General features: G+C 42.6%; 1 protein-coding gene across 1 annotated transcript in view; it reads left to right on the forward strand.

Moving 5' to 3' along the window:
- pcgf1 (polycomb group ring finger 1) overlaps positions 1-21,828 on the forward strand; it is a 57,503-nt gene that overhangs the window by 12,684 nt on the left and 22,991 nt on the right. Inside the window, exons 3-4 of the mRNA XM_063047151.1 lie at positions 15,707-15,859; positions 21,722-21,793. Coding sequence (XP_062903221.1) covers positions 15,707-15,859; positions 21,722-21,793 — 225 coding nt within the window. The remainder of the gene's footprint in view (positions 1-15,706; positions 15,860-21,721; positions 21,794-21,828) is intronic.

Here is a 21,828-nt window from a genome sequence, read left to right on the forward strand (position 1 = left end):
ACCCTCTCCAATGTCAGTATATCCTTTCTAAAATAAAGAGCCCAAAACTGCACACAATACTCCAGCAACATACATCAAAGTTGCTGGTGAACGCAGCAGGCCAAGCAGCATCTATAGGAAGAGGCGCAGTCGATGTTTCAGGCCGAGACCCTTCGTCAGGACGTCGACTGCGCCTCTTCCTATAGATGCTGCTTGGCCTGCTGCGTTCACCAGCAACTTTGATGTATGTTGCTTGAATTTCCAGCATCTGCAGAATTCCTGTTGTTTGCGTTTAAACACAATACTCCAAGTGTGGTCTCACGAGTGCCTTATAGAGCCTCAACGTCACATCCCTGCTCTTATATTCTATACTTCTGGAAATGAATGCCAACATTGCATTCGCCTTCTTAACCACCGACTCAACCTGGAGGTTAACTTTTAGGATATCCTGCACAAGGATTCCCAAGTCCCTTTGCATCTCTGCATTTTGAATTCTCTCCCCACCTAAATAATAGTCTGTCCGTTTATTTCTTCCACCAACCTGCATGACCATACACTTTCCAACATTGTATTTCATTTGCCACTTCTTTGCCCATTCCCCTAAACTATCTAAGTCTCTCTACAGGCTCTCTGTTTCCTCAACACTACTCACTCCTCCACCTGTCTTTGTATCATCAGCAAATTTAGCCACAAATCCATGAATTAGTCCAATTTATTGACATACATCGTAAAAAGCAGCAGTCCCAACACCGACCCCTGTGGAACTCCACTGGTAACCGGCAGCCAGCCAGAACAGGATCCCTTTATTCCCACTCTCTGTTTTCTGCCGACCAGCTAATGCTCCACCCACGCTAGTAACTTCCCTGTAATTCCATGGGCTCTTATCTTGCTAAGCAGTCTCATCTGCTTGTCAAAGGCCTTCTGAAAATCCAAACACACCACATCCACTGCATCTCCTTCATCTACCCTGCTTGTAATTTCCTCAAAGAATTGCAGTAGGTTTGTCAGACAGGATTTTCCTTTCAGGAAACCATGCTTTCTTTGGCATATGTTGTCATCTGCCTCCAGGTATTCTGTAATCTTACCCCTAACAATCAATTCCAACAACTTCCCAACCCTGATGTCAGGCTAACAGGTCTATAGTTTCCTTTCTGCAGCCTCTCACCCTTCTTAAATAGCAGAGTAACACTTGTAATTTTCGAGTCATCCGGTACAATGCCAGAATCTATCGATTCCTGAAAGATCATTGTTAATGCCTCCGCAATCTCTCCAGCTACCTTCTTCAGAACCCAAGGGTGCATTCCATCAGGTCTAGATTTATCCACCCTCAGACCATGAAGCTTCCTGAGCACCTTTTCAGTCGTAATTTTCACTGCACAGACTTCACTTCCCAGACACTCTTGAATGTCCAGTATACTGCAGACGTCTTCCACTGTGAAGACTGATGCAAAATATGCATTCAGTTTCTCTGCCATCTCTGCATCTCTCATTACAATATCTCCAGCATCATTTTGTATTGTTCCTGTATATACCCTCAACTCTCTTTTACCCTTTATATACTTCAAGAAGCTTTTTAAAGAAGGGATGGCTTTTAAAGAACAAAAACTAAATCAAAAAAATAACTGGGATTCCCTTCATTTTATTTGGGACACTATGCGGCTCATATGGGGCGGGAGACTGTTGTCAAACAGTTTCTCTAGTTTCAGTCATGTGCACTTGCGTGGCTAAACCATGCTTAAAGTGATCAGTTTTTAAATAGCGTTAGTTGTGTGAGTATTTTTAAAAATCAGTGATTTTTGTCACTGATAGTTGGCAAGAAATAGGCAGTAAGACGATTCGGAACTGTTTTGCTCAGTGCAGTTTTCAGGCATCCAGGCCTGGAGATGCCAGAAACAGCCCGGAGTGGAAATGAAATGATTTTATTATTTCACCAAGTTAGGTATCATGAATATATTGACATTTGTCTTAAATGTGATAATGAAAATGAAGATTTGTAGGATGCAATCGTCTAAGGCTACGTCCACACTGGGCTGGATAATTTTGAAAACGCTGGTTTCGCGTAAAAACGATAGGCGTCCACACCAGGCATTTATGAAAATACGTTCGTCCACATTAAAACGGGTATTTGGGTGAATCTCCTCCTATTGGGCATGTGCAGGACACATCTATAGAAAACAAGCGAAGAGGAAACGGTATACTATTAACGTTTCTGCGGCGGCAGCATGCTATTTCCATTGGTCAAAAACTAGAGTACCTACAACAACAGCGAAAGAAAGTTTTCAACAATGTCTTCGAGGAATACAAAGAAAACCATCACTTGAAAAAACAGACTGGACTTCCTTGTTTGGACAGATGATGAAGTCGAGCTGCTTCTGTGAGTTACAAATGACTACAAAGTCAGCAAAGCAGTGGAGAACGTGGGAGTGGGAATCATGCCAAACCAAATACAATGACGTCCTCGACCACTATAAAGAACGCTATATGTGTTCAAGAAAACAGTGAAATGCTGCTCTGCCGTCACCATCTGTTCTGGCATGTCATGACAGCGTTTTTAAAAAAGCTCCAGTTACCCTGTACACACTACACTGCCCAACCGGTGTTTTCAGATTTACACACTCTGGAGAGCGTTTTAGAAAAGCTTCATTTTCTAGGGAGGAAAACACCGTTTCAGTGTGGACAGAGGGTCAAAACGAAGAGAAAAAGCTTTGGTTACAGACTTATCCTGTCTATTGTGGAGGTAGTCTAAGGCTTCTAAAGCAATGGAGGGCAGTGCATTATCTGCACTAAGAGTCTCTGCTAATTTTGTTCATTTACAATCAATCAAAAGAACATGGCAGATGAATTCCTCTGTCATTAACTATTAGGAACTAGTACACAGTTTTATAGTATTGTAGACTACTGTTTGTTAAATTGTGGTTTATCTTGTTTATACCTTTTAATTATTGCCGTGAAACTTCGGTTAATTGGGGCATGCGCTTACTTCTGCCAAAATGTACTGGCCCCAATGTGTCTCAGTTACTGGAATCCACTGTATGTGCTTAGTTCATAATAGCGTTCTTGGAATTGCGTTAAATCAATGTTAAATCTCTGTTCCAGTAGAGTAGCAGGAAGCCTTGACAGTTTTTACAAGTAGGCTATCTATCAGCAAGACTCAGTAAGAATGTGTGTGAATATACAGACTCTTTCCAGCTCTCTGGTCCCATGGGTTAGAACTGATCTTTTTCACGTTCATATGGATGATGGCCGCAATAGGAATAATGAACACTACCTTGTTATTTGTTTCTTTGGCATTATTTACTTCTGTAATTTACAATAATTTCATCTTTGCATGGTACTGCTGTCATAAAACAACAAATTTCACTTCATAAACACAAGATTCGGCAGACACTAGAAATCCAGATCAACACATAAAATGCTGGAGAAATTCAGCAGGTCAGGCAGCATCTATGGATAGGAATAAGCAGTCGATGTTTCAGGCCGAGACTCTTCACTGGGGCTCATCATCTAAGTCAGTGATGATAAACCTGATTCTGGACTGTTGAGAATTGTTACTCTTTATCCATCCATCCTTCAGGAATCTGAGTTGTAAGTTCATGATGCTGACATCCTTATTTCCTTTCGTTGACCATCTCTATTCTATTAAGAAATGTTTAGATAGGTATACGAATGTGAGGGAACTGGAAGGAAATGGACATTGTGTAGGAGGAAGAGATTAGCTAGATTGGCCATTTGATTACTAATTTAATTGGTTTGAAACACTTCCTGTGGGGCGAAAGGCCTGTTCCTGTGCTGTACAGTCCAATATCAATTTTCCTCATTAAGCTCAAAACTTTCACGCAGACCTTTTGAGAAACATTCCTGTGAATCAATTAATATCTGCACCATATGTGAACTTAACCTCCTGCAATAAATAGAGTTGATATTATTGTGCCTTGGCAGTAACCAAATACATTGTAAATCTTAAAGCAATTGGAATTTTTATTGGTGCACTTAAATCTCCACACTCTTTCTCTGAGAAGAGATGAGTGTTGCGGATTTTGAGAAAACGATTGTGAAATTTAATCAGTGCCTCTTCTGAAGACTGTAAAAGTTCCCATGGAGTAAATGTTGCCTAATGCCCAGAAGTGCGCAGGAGAACAACAGAGATGAGATCATTATGACACTTGATGGGACACGAGTTGTGTCAGTGCTCCCTGAGTGGGGGGTGGAGGGGGGAAGGGGTGGGTGGGGTTGGGCAAAAGTGGTTGAGACTTATGCAAATTATTTTACAGGTTGAACTTTGTGCAAATTAAGCACAGGGAAATGTTCAGCTTAATCGCATCCATCAGTATCTCAATAACAATTGTTGGAGTCTTTGTTTCACCATGTGCCCTTGTTGTCATCCAGGTGCATCCCAGGTACATGTGTATAGGACCTACAAGTACCTGAGGGTGTACCTGGACGACAGACTTGAGTAGAGTAACAACACAGAAGCTGTGTACAAGAAGGGCCAGAGTCACCTCCACTACCTGAGGAGACTGAGGTCCTTTGGAATATGCAGGCCTCTCCTTCACATGTTCTACCTGTCAGTTGCCGCCAGTACAGTTTTCTATGTGGTGGTGTGCTGGGGCAATGGCATCAACATAGGTATTAGAAAGACTGGTTCTGTTACAGGAGTCAAACTGGACATACTAGAGGCTGTGGTAGAACAAAGGACCCAATGGAAAATCCTGACAATTCTGGACAATGTTTCTCACCCTCTGAATGCCACTGTGGCTGAACAGAGGAGTAATTTTAGTAATCGGCTAAGACAACTGGGCTGCTCCAAAGAGCACTGTATGAGGTCATTCTTACCCTCGACCGTTAGGCTCTATAATGACTCAACCTCTAGCCGGGGAAGTGTTGACCCCTTCCTGTTAGACTGTGAAACTTATTTTGTTATTCTTTCTACTTCTCTTCTAATTTTTATATCTATTTACTTGTAATGCTTGTGGCACTGTACTTCCCTTTGGGATCAATAGAGTATCTGTCTTACCTCTCTTTCTCTTGTGTGATGGTAGTGGAGTGATCACTGGAGTCGAGTATGATGTTTTCCTAAGAGGTTGTGTATTGGCAGGTCCTCAGATAGCTGTAGAGGGGGAAAATCCAACAAAACATAGAGGATACGGCCCACAATGTTCCCACAACCTATGGACTCACTTTCAAAGACTCTTCATCTCATGTTCTTGATATTGATATGCTTATTTAGTATTATTATTATTATTACTATTTCTTTTTGTATTTGCTCAGTTTTTTGTCTTTTGCGCACTGATTGAATGCCCAAGTTGTTGCGGTCTTTCATTGATTCTCTTCTGGTTGTTATTCTATTGAGTTCATTAGGAATATCCACAAGAAAATGAATCTTAGGGTTGTACATGATGACATGTATGTACTCTGAACTTGGAGCATATTCTGGTGCAGTCTGGGCAAGAGCAAGTGGTGGCTGTGATTAGTGGTTGGGTCTTTTGGTTCTTCAGTCTCTCCTTTCATAGCTGCCTCTTGTTCTCTGCGGCACAGCGGAAGTTATTACCATGTAGGTATAGCTCTTTATTGAACAGATTTCTTCCATGTGTAACTATAGAGTGCAATGTCTTAAAACATGCTGAATGGATATCCTGACAACACCACATCACTATGTTACCCACTGCTTTGTCGTGACCCCATCATCTTTCCTCAGTAGTTGCTTTAATACTGTTATCCTGCAAGATGTACTTCCATGTTTCCTACACAGATTGCAGTCAGGAAAAAATACCATATGCATGAAACTGGTAAAACTATTTATTATTGTCACAGAGTCATTAAAAAGTTCAGCACAGAAACAGGCCTTTCGGTGAATCTATTCTATGCTGAAACCATTTAAGCTGCCTACTCTTATCAACCTTCATGGGGCCATAGCCCTCTATACCCCTATTATCCATGTACCTATTCAAACTTCGCTTAAATGTTGAAATCGAGCTCGTATGCACCACTTGTGCTGGCAGCTCATTTCACACTCTCATGACCATCTGAGTGAAGAAGCTTCCCTCATGTTACCCTTAAGTTTTCATCTTTCACTCTTATCCCATGTCCCCTGGTTGTAGCCCCACCCAACCTCGGTGGAAAAAGCCTGCTTGCATTTAGCTAATCTAGAGCCCTCAAAACACAAACCAATCTTCCGTCCTTGGACTCACTTTACACTGCATGCTGTCAGAGCAGTGTCGCCAGGTTAATCAAGGACATGACCCGCCCAGCCAACACACTTTTCGTCCCTCTTCCCTCCGGGAGAAGGCTCAGGAGCTTGAAGACTCGTACAGCCAGATTTGGGAACAGCTTCTTTCCAACTGTAATAAGACTGCTGAACAGATCCTGACCCGGATCTGAGCCGTACCCTCCAAATATCCAGACCTGCCTCTCGGTTTTTTTACACTACCTTACTTTCCCTTTTCTATTTTCTATTTATGATTTATAATTTAAATTTTTAATATTTGCTATCGATTTGTATTCCAGGGAGCGTGAAGCACAGAATCAAATATCGCTGTGATGATTGTACGCTCTATTATCAATTGTTTGGCAACAATAAAGTATAAACTATAATTTTGTATGTCAAATCTCCTCTCAATCTTCTATGTTCTAAGGAATAAAATCCTAACCTATTCAATCTTTCCTTAAAACTTAGGTCCTCCAGACATGGCAATATCCTTGTAAATTTCCTTTATACTCTTTTAACCTTATTTACATCTTTCCCAAAACTGCATACAATATTCCAAAATAGGCCTCACCAATGTCTTGTACAACTTCAACATTAACATCCTATCTCATGTACTCGACACTTTGATTTATGAAGGCCAATGTGCGAAAAGCTTTCTTTATGATCCTATCTACCTGTGATGCCACTTTCAACGAATTATGTCCCAGTCCTAGATCCCTTTGTTCTACTGCACTCCTCAGTGCCCTACCATTCATCATTTAAGACCTACTCTAGTTGGTCCTACCAATGTGCAAAACTTCTCATTTGTCTGCATTAAATTCCTTCTGCGATTTCTCAGCCCATTTTTACAGCTGGTCCAGATCCTGCTGCAAGTCATGATCCTCACTGTCCACTACATCCCCAATCTTGGTGTCTTCTGCAGATTTGCTGATCTGGTTAACCACATTATCATCCAGACCATTGATATAGATGACAAACAGCAATGAACCCCGCACCAATCCCTGTTTCACACCAATAGTTACGGGCTTCCAGTCAGAGGGGCAACCATCTACTACCATTACCTGGCTTCTCCCGCAAACCAATGTCTAATCTATTTTACTATCTCATCTTGAATGCCGAGTGACTGATACTTCTTCACCAACCTCCCACACAGGACCTTGTCAAATGCCTTGCTTATGTCTATGAATACAGCATCAGCTGCCTTGCCTTCATTCTCTTTCCTGGTAACTTCCTCAACACATTTTAAGACATGACCTACCATGCACAAAGCGATGTCTATCCAGATACCTGCGTAATCTAGTCCCTTTGGTACCTTCCAATAACTTTCCCATAAATTGATGTCACACTCACTGGCTTAGGTCCTGGTTTATGTTTAGAGCCTTTCTTAAACAATGGAACAACATTGGCTATCTTCCAATCATCTTGTAACTCCTCTGTCACTAAGAATGATTTAAATATCTCTGCTAGGGCCCCATCAGTTTCTGCATTTGCCTCCCATAGGAGCTAAGGGAGCGCCCTAACAGGCCCTGGGGATTTATTCACCCTGATTTACACAACAAACACCTCCTTCCCTGCAATCTGTACAGGGGCTATGAAGTTGGTGCTGTTTTGCTTCACTTCCATAGACTGCCCACCTCCTGAGTAAATACAGATGCAAAACATTTATTTAAGATTTCCCTTGTCTGTTTAGGTTCCACACATGGATTACCATTCTGATCTTGCAAAGAACCAATATTGCCCCTTGCAGTTCTTTTGCTCTTATCATATATGTAGAATCACTTGGGATTCTCCTTCACCTTGTCTGTAGGGCAATTTCATCCCTTCTTTTAGACCCCTGATTTCTTTTTTAAGTGTTCTGTTGCATTTCTTATACTCCATAAGCACCTCAATTGTTTCTGCTTGCCTATACCAGTTATGCCCTTCCTTTTTCTTAACCAGGGCCAAAATATCTCTTAAAAACCAAGGTTCCCTAAACCTGTTATCCTTACTTTTTTGTTCTGACATGCACACAAAAGCTTTACTATCAAAATTTCACTTTTGAAGTCCTTGCACTTACCAAGTACATCTTTGCCAGAAAACAGTCTGTCCCAATCCACGCTTGCCAGATCATTTCTGATGCCATCAGAAATGGCCTTTCTCCAGTTTAGAATCAGCCTGCAATATTAGAATCTCTACTTATCTTTTTGCATATTTACTTTGAAACAAATGGCATTGCGATCTCAAGATGCAAAGTGCTCCCCTAGATAAGCTTCTGTCACTTGCCCTGGCTCATTTCCTAATAGCAGATTAAGTATCATACACTCTTTCGCTGGGACTTCTGTGCACTGATTAACGAAATTTTCCTGAACCCATTTGACAAACTCGATCCCATCTAGACCTTTTACAGTGTGAGAGTCCCAATCAATATGTGGAAAGTTAAAATCACTTACTGTAACAACCTTGTGTCTCTTGCAACAGTCGGCGCTCTCTACAGATTTGTTCCTATAAATGCCTGGGACTGCTGGTGGTCTGTACTGTACATGTTCTGAGATACGGTGAAGAACTGTTCTGCATGCTATCCATGCAGATCCTTTCATCACATCAGTACATTGAGGTAGTACAATGGAAAACTATAACAGAAGGCAGAGTAAAGTGTTACAGTAAAGGTGCAGTGCAAGCTGACAGTAAGGTGCAAGGCCTTAACAAAGAAGATGGTGAGGTCAAAAGTGCATCTTATTGTACCACAAGACTGTTCAACAGTGCGATAGAAACTGACCTTGAGTTTGGTGGTACGCATTTTCAAATTTACGTGACTTCTGCCTGATGGGAGGCAAATATCTACAGGTGGCATTCTCTCAAGAAGGCGGCATTGATTATCAAAGATCACTATCATCAGGCTGGGGTACAGGAGCTTGAAGTCCCACACAACTAGGTTCAAGAACTGCTACTTCCCTTCAACTATTTGGTTCTTCAACCAACTGTCAAAATGCTCTGACCACTTCGATCACTTTGCACTAAAATAGACTTTTTTTATTGTCCTAATTGTTCTTTCTTAGAAAAAGTGTATAATTTAACTTAATTTGTATTTTTCTCGTGAATGTTGCTTCTGTGATGCTGCTGTGAGTAAGTTTTTCATTACACCTATGAATACATGTTCATATAAAAATAAGCTTTACTTTGACTTTGAGAAAAGCTAATGTCCAGGGTTGGAAGAGTCTTTGGCTGCTTTACCGAGGCGGCAGTGTGTTGACAGAGGAGGTTGGTTTTCGTGATGTGCTGAAATGTGTCCAAAATTCTGTTTTGAATGTTTGGGTGAGGCAGGGACTTTTTTTTTTATCCTAGTCCTGTATTTTGTTTGAAAGAGAAATTTGTAGAGGTGGACAGGGTGGAGAACAAATTTGTGCTGTTTGCTTATCCATTATCATTCATTGAGGTTTGGCCTGAGGAGTTTGCTGGGGTGATACAGAAGGTGAGATGCCTGTGGAGTCTTTTCCAAGAAACTTGCCTCTCACTCTACTTTCTTTAAGACCAATAAAAAGCTCTCTATTAAAGGAGTTTATTGTGTCTGCGTCCATATTTATGGCAGAAAATGAGACATTCAACCACAGTCTATTGAAAGACCTTTTCTCGAGCCTCGTGCATAGCACTGTCTGGCTCCGATTAACTGCAGCCTTTGCCATTGTTTAGTAGCGATGCAATCACTTGAGTCGAGTATGATGTTCTCCGAAGGGGTGGATTCCCTTAATACAGACTGCCTGTGTGTAACTTTATTTAATATAGAGGAAGCTGATGCATGGGCATCCACCACATGGTTCTTGACAGGCCAGAGTCCAGTGTCATTGCATCCAAGACAACCCTTCACTGCTGCAGTCTTCCTCAGCCTTCACTGCAGTTGTGATGTGTTATCATCTTCTGCCAGCTCCACCATTAAGGTCCTGGTTGGATTGCTTTTTGTCTAGAACCTACTCTTGAGCTTTCCAAATCACAAGAAGAGGAAGCACTGGAGCTTTTAAGGAATATAAAAGTGGATAAGTCTCCGGGTCCTGACAGGATATTCATTAGAAACGGGGATGGTGCCGGAGGATTGACGTATTGCTCAAGTTGTTCCATTGTTTAAGAAGGGTTCTAAGAGTAAGCCCAGCAATTATCAGCCTGTGAGTTTGACATCAGTGGTGAGTAAATTGATGGAAAGTATTCTTAGAGATGGTATATACAATTATCTGGATAGACATGGTCTGATTAGGAACAGTCAACATGGATTTGTGCGTGGAAGGTCATGTTTGACAAATCTTATTGAATTTTTTGAAGCGGTTACGAGGAAAGTTGACGAAGGTAAAGCAGTGGATGTTGTCTATATGGACTTCAGTAAGGCCTTTGACAAGGTTCCACACGGAAGGTTGGTTAGGAAGGTTCAATCGTTAGGTATTAATATTGAAATAGTAAAATGGATTCAGCAGTGGCTGGATGGGAGACACCAGAGAGTGGTGGTGGATAACTGTTTGTCAGATTGGAGGCCGGTGACTAGTGGTGTGCCTCCGGGATCTGTACTGGGTCCAATGTTGTTTGTCATATACATTAATGATCTGGATGATGGGGTGGTAAATTGGATGAGTAAATATGCAGATGATACTAAGATAGGTGGAGTTGTGGGTAATGAAGTAGGTTTTCAAAGCTTGCAGAGATTTAGGCCAGTTAGAAGAGTGGGCTGAAAGATGGCAGATGGACTTTAATGCTGATAAATGTGAGGTGCTACATTTTGGTAGGGCTAATCAAAATAGGACATACATGGTAAATGGTAGGACATTGAAGAATGCAGTAGAACAGAGGGATCTAGGAATAATGGTGCATAGTTCCTTGAAGTTGGAATCTCATGTGGATAGGGTAGTGAAGAAATCTTTTGTTATGCTGGCCTTTATAAATCAGAGCATTGAGTATAGGAGTTGGGATGTAATATTGAAATTGTACAAGGCATTCGTGAGGCCTAATTTGGAGAATTGTGTAGTTTTGGTCACCAAATTATAGGAAAGATGTCAACAAAATAGAGAGAGTACAGAGAAGATTTACTAGAATGTTACCTGGGTTTCATCACCTAAGTTACAGAGAAAGGTTGAACAAGTTGGGTCTTTATTTTTTGGAACGTAGAAGGTTGAGGGTGGACTTGATAGAGGTATTTAAAATTATGAGGGGGTTAGATAGAGTTGACATGGATAGGCTTTTTCCATTGAGAGTGGGGGAGATTCAAACAATAGACAATAGGTGCAGGAGTAGGCCATTCAGCCCCTCGAGCCAGCACCACCATTCACTGTGATCATGGCTGATCATCCACAATCAGTACCCCGGTACTGCCTTCTCCCCATATCCCTTGACTCTGCTATCTTTAAGAGCTCTATCTAACTCTTCCTTGAAAGAATCCAGAGAATTGGCCTCCACTGCTTTCTGAGGCAGAGCATTCCACAGAACCACAACCCTCTGTGTGAAAAAGTTTTTCCTCAATTAAATGGTCTACCCCTTATTCTTAAACTGTGGCCTCTGGTTCTGGACTCCCCCAACATCGGGAACATGTTTCCTGCCTCTAGCGTGTCCAATCTCTTAATAATCTTATATGTTTCAATCAGACCCCCTCTCATCCTTCTAAATTCCAGTGTATACAAGCCCAGTCGCTCCAATCTTTCAACATATGACAGTCCCGCCATCCCAGGAATTAACCTCGTGAACCTACGCTGCACTCCCTCAATAGCTAGAATGTCCTTCCTCAAATTTGGAGACCAAAACTGTACACAATACTCCAGGTGTGGTTATACCAGGGCCCTGTACAACTGCAGAAGGACCTCTTTGCTCCTATACTCAACTCCCCTTGTTATGAAGGCCAACATGCCATTAGCTTTCTTCACTGCCTGCTGTACCTGCATGCTTACTTTCAGTGACTGTTGAACAAGGACACCTAGATCTTGTTGTACTTCCCCTTTTCCTAACTTGACACCATTCAGATAGTAATCTGCCTTCCTGTTCTTGCCACCAAAGTGGATAACCTCACATTTATCCACATTAAACTGTATCTGCCATGCATCTGCCCACTCACCCCACCTGTCCAAGTCACCATGCATTCTCATAACATCCTCCTCACATGAGTTGAGAGTTAAAGGGCAAAGGTTTAGGGGTAACATGAGGGAGAACTTCTTTACTCAGAGAGTGGTAGCTGTGTGGAACGAGCTTCCCGCAGAAGTGGTTCAGGCAGGTTCGATGTTGTCATTTAAAGTTAAATTGGACAGCTATATGGATAGGAAAGGAATGGAAGGTTATGGGCTGTGTGCAGGTCAGTGGGACTTGGTGAGTTTGGCAAGGACTAGAAGGGCCGAGATGGCCTGTTTCCGTGCTGTAATTGTTATATGGTATATGGTTATCACCAGGGGTGACCCGACCAGTAGGTAAGTTTTAGGTGGAATTATTCTTGGGATCTCAGGAACACACAAGCCTCTCCACTACAACACAATGATGATCCTTGGAGAAGATTGTTTAGTAGCTTCATGGGAAACTAGGAAAGAAAAAGGCTTGGGGCCATCACTCTACTGTGCTACTGGTTGTAGGCAACCATGATGGGAATGGAGCATCTACACTAAAGTGGGCTACCACAGTAATGTAGCAATTAGTGTGGCACTATTACGGCATCAGAGTTCAATTCCATCACTGTCTGTAGGGAGTGTCTGTACGTCCGTTCTTTGGAATGCATGAATTTTTCCCAGGTGTTCCAGTTTCCTTCCGTAGTCCAAAGACATACCAATTATCTTAATTGTAAATTGTCACGTGATTAGGTTAGGGTTAATCAAGGTTCCTTATTCTGTACTCTGCCTTTCTTCCTGAGGGCAGGAGGGAACAGTGACGAAAGAAAGGGTGAATGCTTCATGCCAAAGGCCAGGGTACATACAGGGGCTTAAAGTTTCTGATACATCTGTAGTTTCTTCTGGTACTGGGAGGAGCAATTGCTTTACCAAGTCATGGTGCACCTGGATAGAGTGCTTTGTTGTAGAGTCAAATAGCGCAAACAGTCCCTTCAGCCCATCCTGTTCATGGTGACCATCAAGTACCCTCCTGCGTTAATCCCATTTACCATTGACCTCTAGACCACTGTGCCTTGATGATTCATCCAGATGCTTTTTAAATCTTCAGAGAGTACTTCAACGTTAGGGCGGAACAGTGGCGTAATGGTTTACAGCGCTCTGGCAAAATGTCAAAAAATTCTTGCTCCCAACAGTGCTGCTTAACCTGCTAAGTTTTCAATCAGATTTCTGAATGGCCAATAAATCATATACGAGGGGTGATTGATAAGTTCGTGGCCTAAGGTAGAAGGAGTCAATTTTAGAAAACCTAGCACATTTATTTTTCAACATAGTCTCCTCCTACATTTACACACTTAGTCCAGCGGTCTGGAGCATACGGATCTTGGACCTTCAGAAAGTGCCCACAGCAGGGGTGATTGATAAGTTTGTGGCCTAAGCTAAAAGGACATGAGTTGTACAGCTCTTGTTACATGCACATGCAGGTCAACTCTGAGTGATTATGCAGAAAGTTTGAAGTTAATAACTCATCTCCTTCTACCTTAGGCCACAAACTTATCAATCACCCCTGATGAGTTATTAACCTCAAACTTTCTTTATAATCACTCAGAGTTGACCTGCATGTGCATGTAACGAGAGCTGTACAACTCATGTCCTTTTTCCTTAGGCCACAAACTTATCAATCACCCCTGCTGTGGGCACTTTCTGAAGGTCCAAGATCCGTATGCTCCACGGCTGCTGGACTAAGTGTGTAAATGTAGGAGGGAACTATGTTGAAAAATAAATGTGCTAGGTTTTCTAAAATTGACTCCTTCTACCTTAGGCCACAAACTTATCAATCACTCCTCGTACAGTTCCTAACTCTTTTTTGTTCTCATTTTACACGACTAATTTTATTTAATTAAATATATTTTATAATTGTAATTTATAGTTTTTTATTATTGTGTATTGCAGATTGCATGGCATATGCCAGTGATATTAAATCCAATTTAAACCTTGCTTGCAAATCTCAATCATGCCACAAGGTGATGCTGTTTCTCCAGAAATCATTCTGTGAATCAGAATCAGGTTTAATATCACCGAACACTGGCATGTGTAGTGAAATTTGTTGCTTTGTGACAGCAGTACATTGCAAAATATTATAAAAATATAAGTTATAAGGTATATATAAAATATATATTAAATAAATATGTTGTACAAAAAAGAGGGGGTGAAGCTGATACAGTGTTCCGTGGGTTCATTGTCCATTCAGAAATCTGATGGCAGAGGGGATGAAGGATGTTGTCGATGATGAGGATGCTAGTGCCCATGATGGAGCTGGCTGAGTTTACTACACTCTACAGCTTTTTCTGATCCTGTGCACTGGCGTCTCCATACCACATGGTGATGCAACCAGTCAGAATGCTGTCTATGGTACATCTGTAGAAATTAGTGTTGTCAAGTAATTGTCATGCTAACGTAGGGAAACAGGCCTACAAAAATGCATTGATCAGTTCACTATGCAATCTAGAGTTATATGGCTTGGAACTAGGCCCTTCAGTTGCTCTTATCCATGCCATCCTTAAAGTACCTCTCAATCCTACTCCCATTCCCCCATCTCTTGGCTCCTAGCCTTCTATACCAGGGTAATTCAAATGCTCGTCTGTTACTGGTTGAATGCTGTAGAATTTCGCATGCACCTTCTCAGACATAAAGTCCTAGTCTGCTCTACCTCTCCCTATAATCCAGTCTCTCAAATCCAGGCAGCATTACCGTATATCTTTCCTTCTCTTTCTAGTTTAACGGTACATTTCCTGTAAAATAGCAACCACAACTGAACGCAGTATTCCAGGTGTAGCCTCATTAACATCTTGTACAACTGCAGCATAACATCCCAATCTCTGCAGTCGTTGTCTGATGAAAGCTGGAAATGCAAAGTGAAGACAAGAGTATTAGAAACACTCAGCAAGACAGGCAGCATCTGAGGAAAGAGACACTGGGTTAATGTTTGATATCAGAGATTGTTTTCAAAGAGGAATCAATGACCATAGGGAACAGTTAAAGATGAGAGGGGAGATTTTTAATAGGAGAGTAAGGGACAATGTTTTTACCCAGAGGGTGGTCAGTATATGGAATGTGCTACCAGAGGATGTAGTTAAGGCAAAGTTAAAAGTAAATATATTATCAGAGTGTGTGTATATGTCACCATATACTACCCTGAGATTCATTTTATTTACAGTTATTCACAGTAGAACCAAGAAACACAATAAACCAGAACAACCAGGCAGCTTTTAAAAGGTACATGGTAGGAAGGATTTAGAAAGATATGAGCCAAACACAGGTAAGTGGGACTAGCTCTTGGTCAGCATGGACCTATTGGGCAAGGGGTTGTTTTGATGTTACCTCCAAGAGTTGGTGTAGCCTCGATCCGTTTGCCAACTTCAGTGCTGAGTCCTTTGAGAAGTTTGCTTGCTGAGACCTACACAACTCAAAATGCCCCCTTCCTTTCCAGTTTGCAAGAGTTGCATTGTGAAGTACCTGCAGACCAGCAAATACTGTCCAATGTGCAACATCAAAATCCACGAGACCCAGCCCCTCCTCAACCTGAAGCTCGATCGAGTGATGCAAGATATCGTCTACAAGCTAGTCCCAGGTTTGCAGGAGAGTAAGTATGCTCACCGCACATTAACTCATCATTTGGAGGAACTGATGTGCTATGTGCACTCGCAACACGGGAGGTACAGCAAAGGTTCACCAGACCAGAGCCAGTCTTAATGAGGAGAGAATTGGCAATCCAGGCCTGTACAACCATAAAGCAGAAAACTGCAGGTGCTGGGAATCTAAAATAAAATTTATTTAGTAACTTATTGAGATACAGCACAGAATAGTCTCTTCTAGCCATTCAAGCCACACTGTCCAGCAATCCCCTAATTTTTTTAGCCAGAGGGTGGTGAATCTATGGAATTTGTTGCCACGGGCGGCAGTGGAAGCCAAGTCATTGGGTGTATTTAAGGCAGAGATTGATAGGTATCTGAGTAGCCAGGGCATCAAAGGTTATGGTGAGAAGGCGGGGGAGTGGGACTAAATGGGAGAGTGGATCAGCTCAAGATAAAATGGCGGAGCAGACTCAATGGGCCGAATGGCTGATTTCTGCTCCTTTGTCTTATGGTCTTAATCCTAACTTAATCACAAGACAATTTACAATGACAAATTAACCTACTTACTGGTACATTTTTGCACTGTGGTAGGAAACCAGAGCACCCGGGGGAAAACCCCACCTGGACATTAGAACATACAAATTCCTTACAGGCAGCGACAGGAATTGAACCTGGGTCGCCTGCACTGTAAGCTGTTGTGCTAACCACTGTTCTACCATGCTGAGCTGTTTGACGTTGTCAGATTAGGCAGTGTCTGTGTGGTAGAAAACCTAGAACATAGAAAAATCTTGAAGGAACACGATGTTGTGCCAACTAAATCTCCCTCTCTGCACGTGCTGCATGTCCCTCCATTTCCCACAATCTTCTATGCTCCAGGGAATAAAGTCCTAACCTATTCAACCTTTCTCTGTAACTCAGCTTCTCAAGTCCCGGCAACATCCTTGTAAACCTTCTCTGCACTCTTTTAGCCTTATTAATATCCTTCCTGTAATTTGGTGATCAAAACTGCACACAATACTCCAAATTCGGCCCCATCAATGCCTTATACAACCTCACCATAACATTCCAACTCTTATACTCAATACTTTGATTTATAAAGGCCAATGTCCCAAAAGCTGTCTTTACGACCCTATCTACCTTTTAGGGAATTTTGTCTCTGTATTCCCAGATCCCTCTGTTCTACTGCACTCCTCAGTGCCCTACCATTTACCTTGTATGTTCTACCTTGGTTTGTCCTTCCAAAGTGCAATATCTCACACTTGTCTGAATTAAACTCCGTCTGCCATTTTTCAGCCCATTTTTCCAGCTGGTCTAAATACCTCTGTAAGCTTTGAAAACCTTCCTCCTTGGAAACTCCTTACAGACAACAGTGGGAAATGAGCTTGGGTCACTGGTACTGTAAAGTGTTGTGCTAACACCGTGCACGCAATACTTCCAAATGCAGCCTAACCAAAGATTTTAGTAGCTGCAATGTGACTTCTGGACTTTTACGGGGCACTGAGTGCAAGTGTGCGAAATGCTGCCATTATCACCCTCTCTTCCTGTGTGGCTACGTTCAGTGAACTGCAGACTAGGTTCCTCTGTACAATAGATGGAGACACCAGACTGCAAATGCTGAAATCTGGAGCAACAGGTCAGGCTGAATCTGTGGGATGGCGGGCGGGGGGGAAGAAGAGAGAGAGAGAAGAAATGAGACAGAACTGCAGATGTTTGAACCTTGAGACAAAACAGAAAGCTGCGAGAAGAACTCAAAAGGCAAACATGTATTCAGTGTTTCCAATCAAGACCTTGCATCGAGAGGCAATAGCAGGTATAAAAAGTTGAGAGGAAGGGGTAAGTCAGGGATGGCTACCTATGGGTGGAACCATGAGGGGGTGATGGAACTGGAGTTAGGAGACAGAAGAAACCTTGATCTGTTCTCGGAACTGGGAATAGATGTGGAGAACAAACACAATGTCTGGTCAAGGATTGGTCAGATGAAAGGAAATTGAATCATGATCCCATTGAAACAAACCCAATTTCATACAGGACGCACGACAAGGCACTGGAATCTCGAGCAGCAGACAATCTGTTGGAGATACGCAGGAGGTTGAGCAGCAATCTTTTGGGGTCAAGATCCTGCATCAGGACTGATAGAGTAGGCTGCCTGTATGAAGAGGTGGTGGGGGTAATGAGATGGGTCAGTGGGTAATTCACTGATCAAGCAGGGGTGAGAGGAATGAGTGAGGAGGGGACTGGCCACCTATAGGTGGAGCCAACTGAGGAAGGGGACAAGGGGCAGAATAAGGGGGAAGGCTGAAGTTGGAAGACAGCAGTTAATGGGATCTGAAATAGGAACTTTAAATATGGAAGTGAGTGAGAAGAATAAAGGAGATGTTTGTTTATTTATTTAGTGATATGGCACTGAGTTAGGCCCTTCCACCCTTCAAGCAGCATCACCAGAGCAAATTCTAACAACTCCGTTTAACCCTAACCTAATCACGGGACAGTTTACAGTGACCAGTTAGCCCGCTAACTGCTACATCTTTGGACTGTGGGAGGAAACCAGAGCACCTGGGGAAAACCGATGTATTCCATGGAGAGGACGTACAGACTCCCTACAGAGGACATTGGGATTGAATTCTGAACGCCAATGCCCTGAGCTGTAATAGCATCGCGCTAACCACTACGCTACCGAGGTGTTACTGTTTGTGGCAAGGTGGAGATCATGAGTTTGCAAGTCCCTGAAAGGTAATTGGTGATCAGATGATTGAGCCGTGATACAGGAAACATCAGACTGCAGGTGCTGGAATCTGGAGCACCAAACAATCTTTTGGACCAACTCCAGCAACTTGAGCAGCATCTGTGGGGAAAGGAGGGAAAAACTGATAATGTTTGGGTCAAAACCCTGCATCAGAATTGAGAGAGTAGACAGCCTCTTAAGGGAGAGATGGAGGATGAGACAGGCCAGCAGGTGAAAGATGACGGGCAGATGGAGCCAGACTGAGGTGGATCCACTCATACCCTGCCTCACCCTGCCCTCTCACCTCTATGTACAAACCGTCTTGGTGAGGCCAATGCAGGAAATCGTAAACACGGGAAAAGTATGCAAATGCCAGAAATCCAAAGCAACACACACAAAATGCTTGAAGAACTCAGAAGGTCAGACAGCATTTATGGAAATGAATAAACAGTTAACATTTTGGGTTGAGACCTTTCTTCAGGACTGTTTATTCATTTTCTTAGATGCTATCTGACCTGAGTTCCTCCAGCATTTTAAGATAAATGTAGGGTTGCTTAGGTAAATAAAGGAGGAATCTGCCGAGCTACAGGGAAGGGAATGGAAATATTTTGGATTCTTGTACACTGAGCCAGTACCGGATAAATGGCCGCTGTCTGTGCAGTAACCATGCTGATTGGGATCAGAGGTCAATGGTAAGCCAGTAAAGAGCGAGTGCGCCTGGGTTATAAAAGCAGAATGAGGTTAAACGATGCTCTGTTCATGTGGCAAGGACTGGATAGATAAGATAGTCAGTCTTTCCCCAGAGTGGAAGTGTCAAACACTAGAGAGACATTTACATTACATGGGGACAAATTGGTTTATTTTCGTCACGTACTGAGGTAAAGTGTGCAACCCTCTCATTGGGACTCGTATACAAATTTGTCTCATTAGCGAACTGCTAATAGCCATGTGACTGACGACGCAGAAGGCCACCTTTCATGAGCAATGTATGTCTATGGTCGGTATGATTTGGGGTTCAACCAGAGAGCAAAGTTGGAATGTCCCAGGGAAGAACATTGATTGTAATGAATGCTGTGTAAATATTGCCCCATGCAGAGTTATCATTCACCAGAAAAATAACAGATCAGCATAAAATTGCAAAAGGAAATATATTTACCAATATATCAACTTTAACAAACAGCTAATAGAAAAAAAAAGAAGAAAAGGGCCCAATTCAGTTATACTAGTATCACTTTAATTATGCGCTGAACCCACATTCTGTGTGAAAGACACCAGTCATAGTTCAAACTTCCCTCGAAGACCATCTTGGGCAAACTGGCTAACTCAGGAGTATTGGCACTTCCTCCTTGGAACGACTCATCAGCACAAGGTACTTTTACAATGGGGTTTCTCCCTCGAACAGCATTCTGCGGGCATCTTTCCTTGTGCCCCACTCCACAGCTCCTACCAAAAAAACCCTAAACTAGACTACTGTCCTTCAGAAATCTAATCCCGCCCATCTATCTCGAATCTTCCATCGCATCCCACTGGGCAGAAAGTTACAACACGTACCAGTACAATCCTGAGTGGCTGATACAACATTCCTAAGCTGAACAAAATGGCTCCTTATCTTTAGCTGAAGCCAAAACACTGACTAACAGGACACTCTCCTTTTGCAGAAAACTGCTGAAATAAAAATACCTCACCCCCATAGCCAGGGCCTTACAAGTGGAGAAACTTGTCTTGTGTACTGCCAATACAGATGAATTCAGCACAACAATGCATTGAGGTATACAAGGTAAACCAGTGACAGAAAGCCGAATAAAGTATTACAGTGCAGAGAAAGTGTAGTGCTGATAGACAGAGTAACACACAGCAGATCCTCAGGCAGCATACCCCTTCCTTTCCAGTGCTGATGAAGGGTCTCAGCCCAATCCGTTGACTGTTTATTCTTCTCCATAGATGCTGCTAGACCTGCTGAGGTCCTCCACCATGCTGAGTATACTACTCTGGAACTCCACCATCTGCAGAATATCTTGTGCAGGTAGACAGTAAGGTGCAAGGTTGTAGGAAAGTTTAAAGATTTGAGGTCATTGTTGGGTGACGTAGAGATGTGTCTCTACCAAAGGAGTTGTAAGGTGCTCCTTCTCGCAGCTAGCCTGCAGGTTACCTTTGGGCAAGGTATAGTACCTGCTTCCCCCCCACCCCACCCCCGATCAGGGTCAGGGTCACGTGAAGCCATGGGAGCATATGGTGAACTGTCGTATGAGCAGCTGGTGCATATCACAAGTTCTGTTTATGCAACCACTGACGGTAGGCAATCTCTGAAGAGTATTGATAATACCTGGGGTCACCCATCTTATAAAGACTCTGTCCAGAAGAGGGCAATGACAAACCACGTCTGTAGAAAAAATTGCCAAACACAATCATGGTCATGGAAAGACCATGATCATCCACATCATAAAGCGTTGCACATGATGATAATGTAGGCAGGTGTGCAGCTTAAGCTGGTATCTTGGTCGACACAGACATTGTGGGCCAATGGGTCTGCTCCTGTGTTGTACTGTTCTCTGCTGAGTCCCATTCCCCTCCTCACCTGTAAGCTATTCTCTCTCCTGTACCCATCAAATGCTTCCAATTCTCCTCACACTTGGAGTAACTTAGAGTATCAAGTTAACCTACCAACTGGTATGTCTCTGGGATGTGGGAAGAAAGCAGAGCATAGGGGGTCGGGGGGAGTTCTGCAGTTACAGGGAGAAAGTGCAAACTCCTCACAGAGAATTTCTGATGTTGGGATTGTACCGGTGTCATTGCAGCTGTGAATAAGCAATTCTAACAATTGCCACTCATACTGATTTGCAGAGCCTCTGTTTTCCTATATTATGGATGTAATTTGATTTAAATTTCCCTTGCTTCCTTGCTCTTAACCATAATCTGTGGATGGGTATGTCACAAGGCAATGCCAGTCGTGTCTGCTTCCATCTGTAAGGAAATAGGATTCCGTTGGGCTAGATTTTGTTTCCCTGGTCACTTGCAGACCATGTCTTATTTATGCCAGATATAAAGCACAATTAATGGCCCCTATTATTCCCAGTCCTCCCCACCCTCTTCCCTTCCCTTTTATTCCATATCACTGCTTAAACTGTGTGAAATGTATTTCCTTCTGCAGGTGAAGAGAAGCGAATTCGAGAATTTTATCAGTCCCGAGGGTTGGACAGGGTCATACAACCAGTTAATGAAGGTAGAGTCTGTGTGTGTGTGTGTGTGTGTGTGTGT

The sequence above is a fragment of the Mobula hypostoma genome, chromosome 4, assembly GCF_963921235.1.
Source record: "Mobula hypostoma chromosome 4, sMobHyp1.1, whole genome shotgun sequence".
NCBI lineage: Eukaryota > Metazoa > Chordata > Chondrichthyes > Myliobatiformes > Myliobatidae > Mobula > Mobula hypostoma.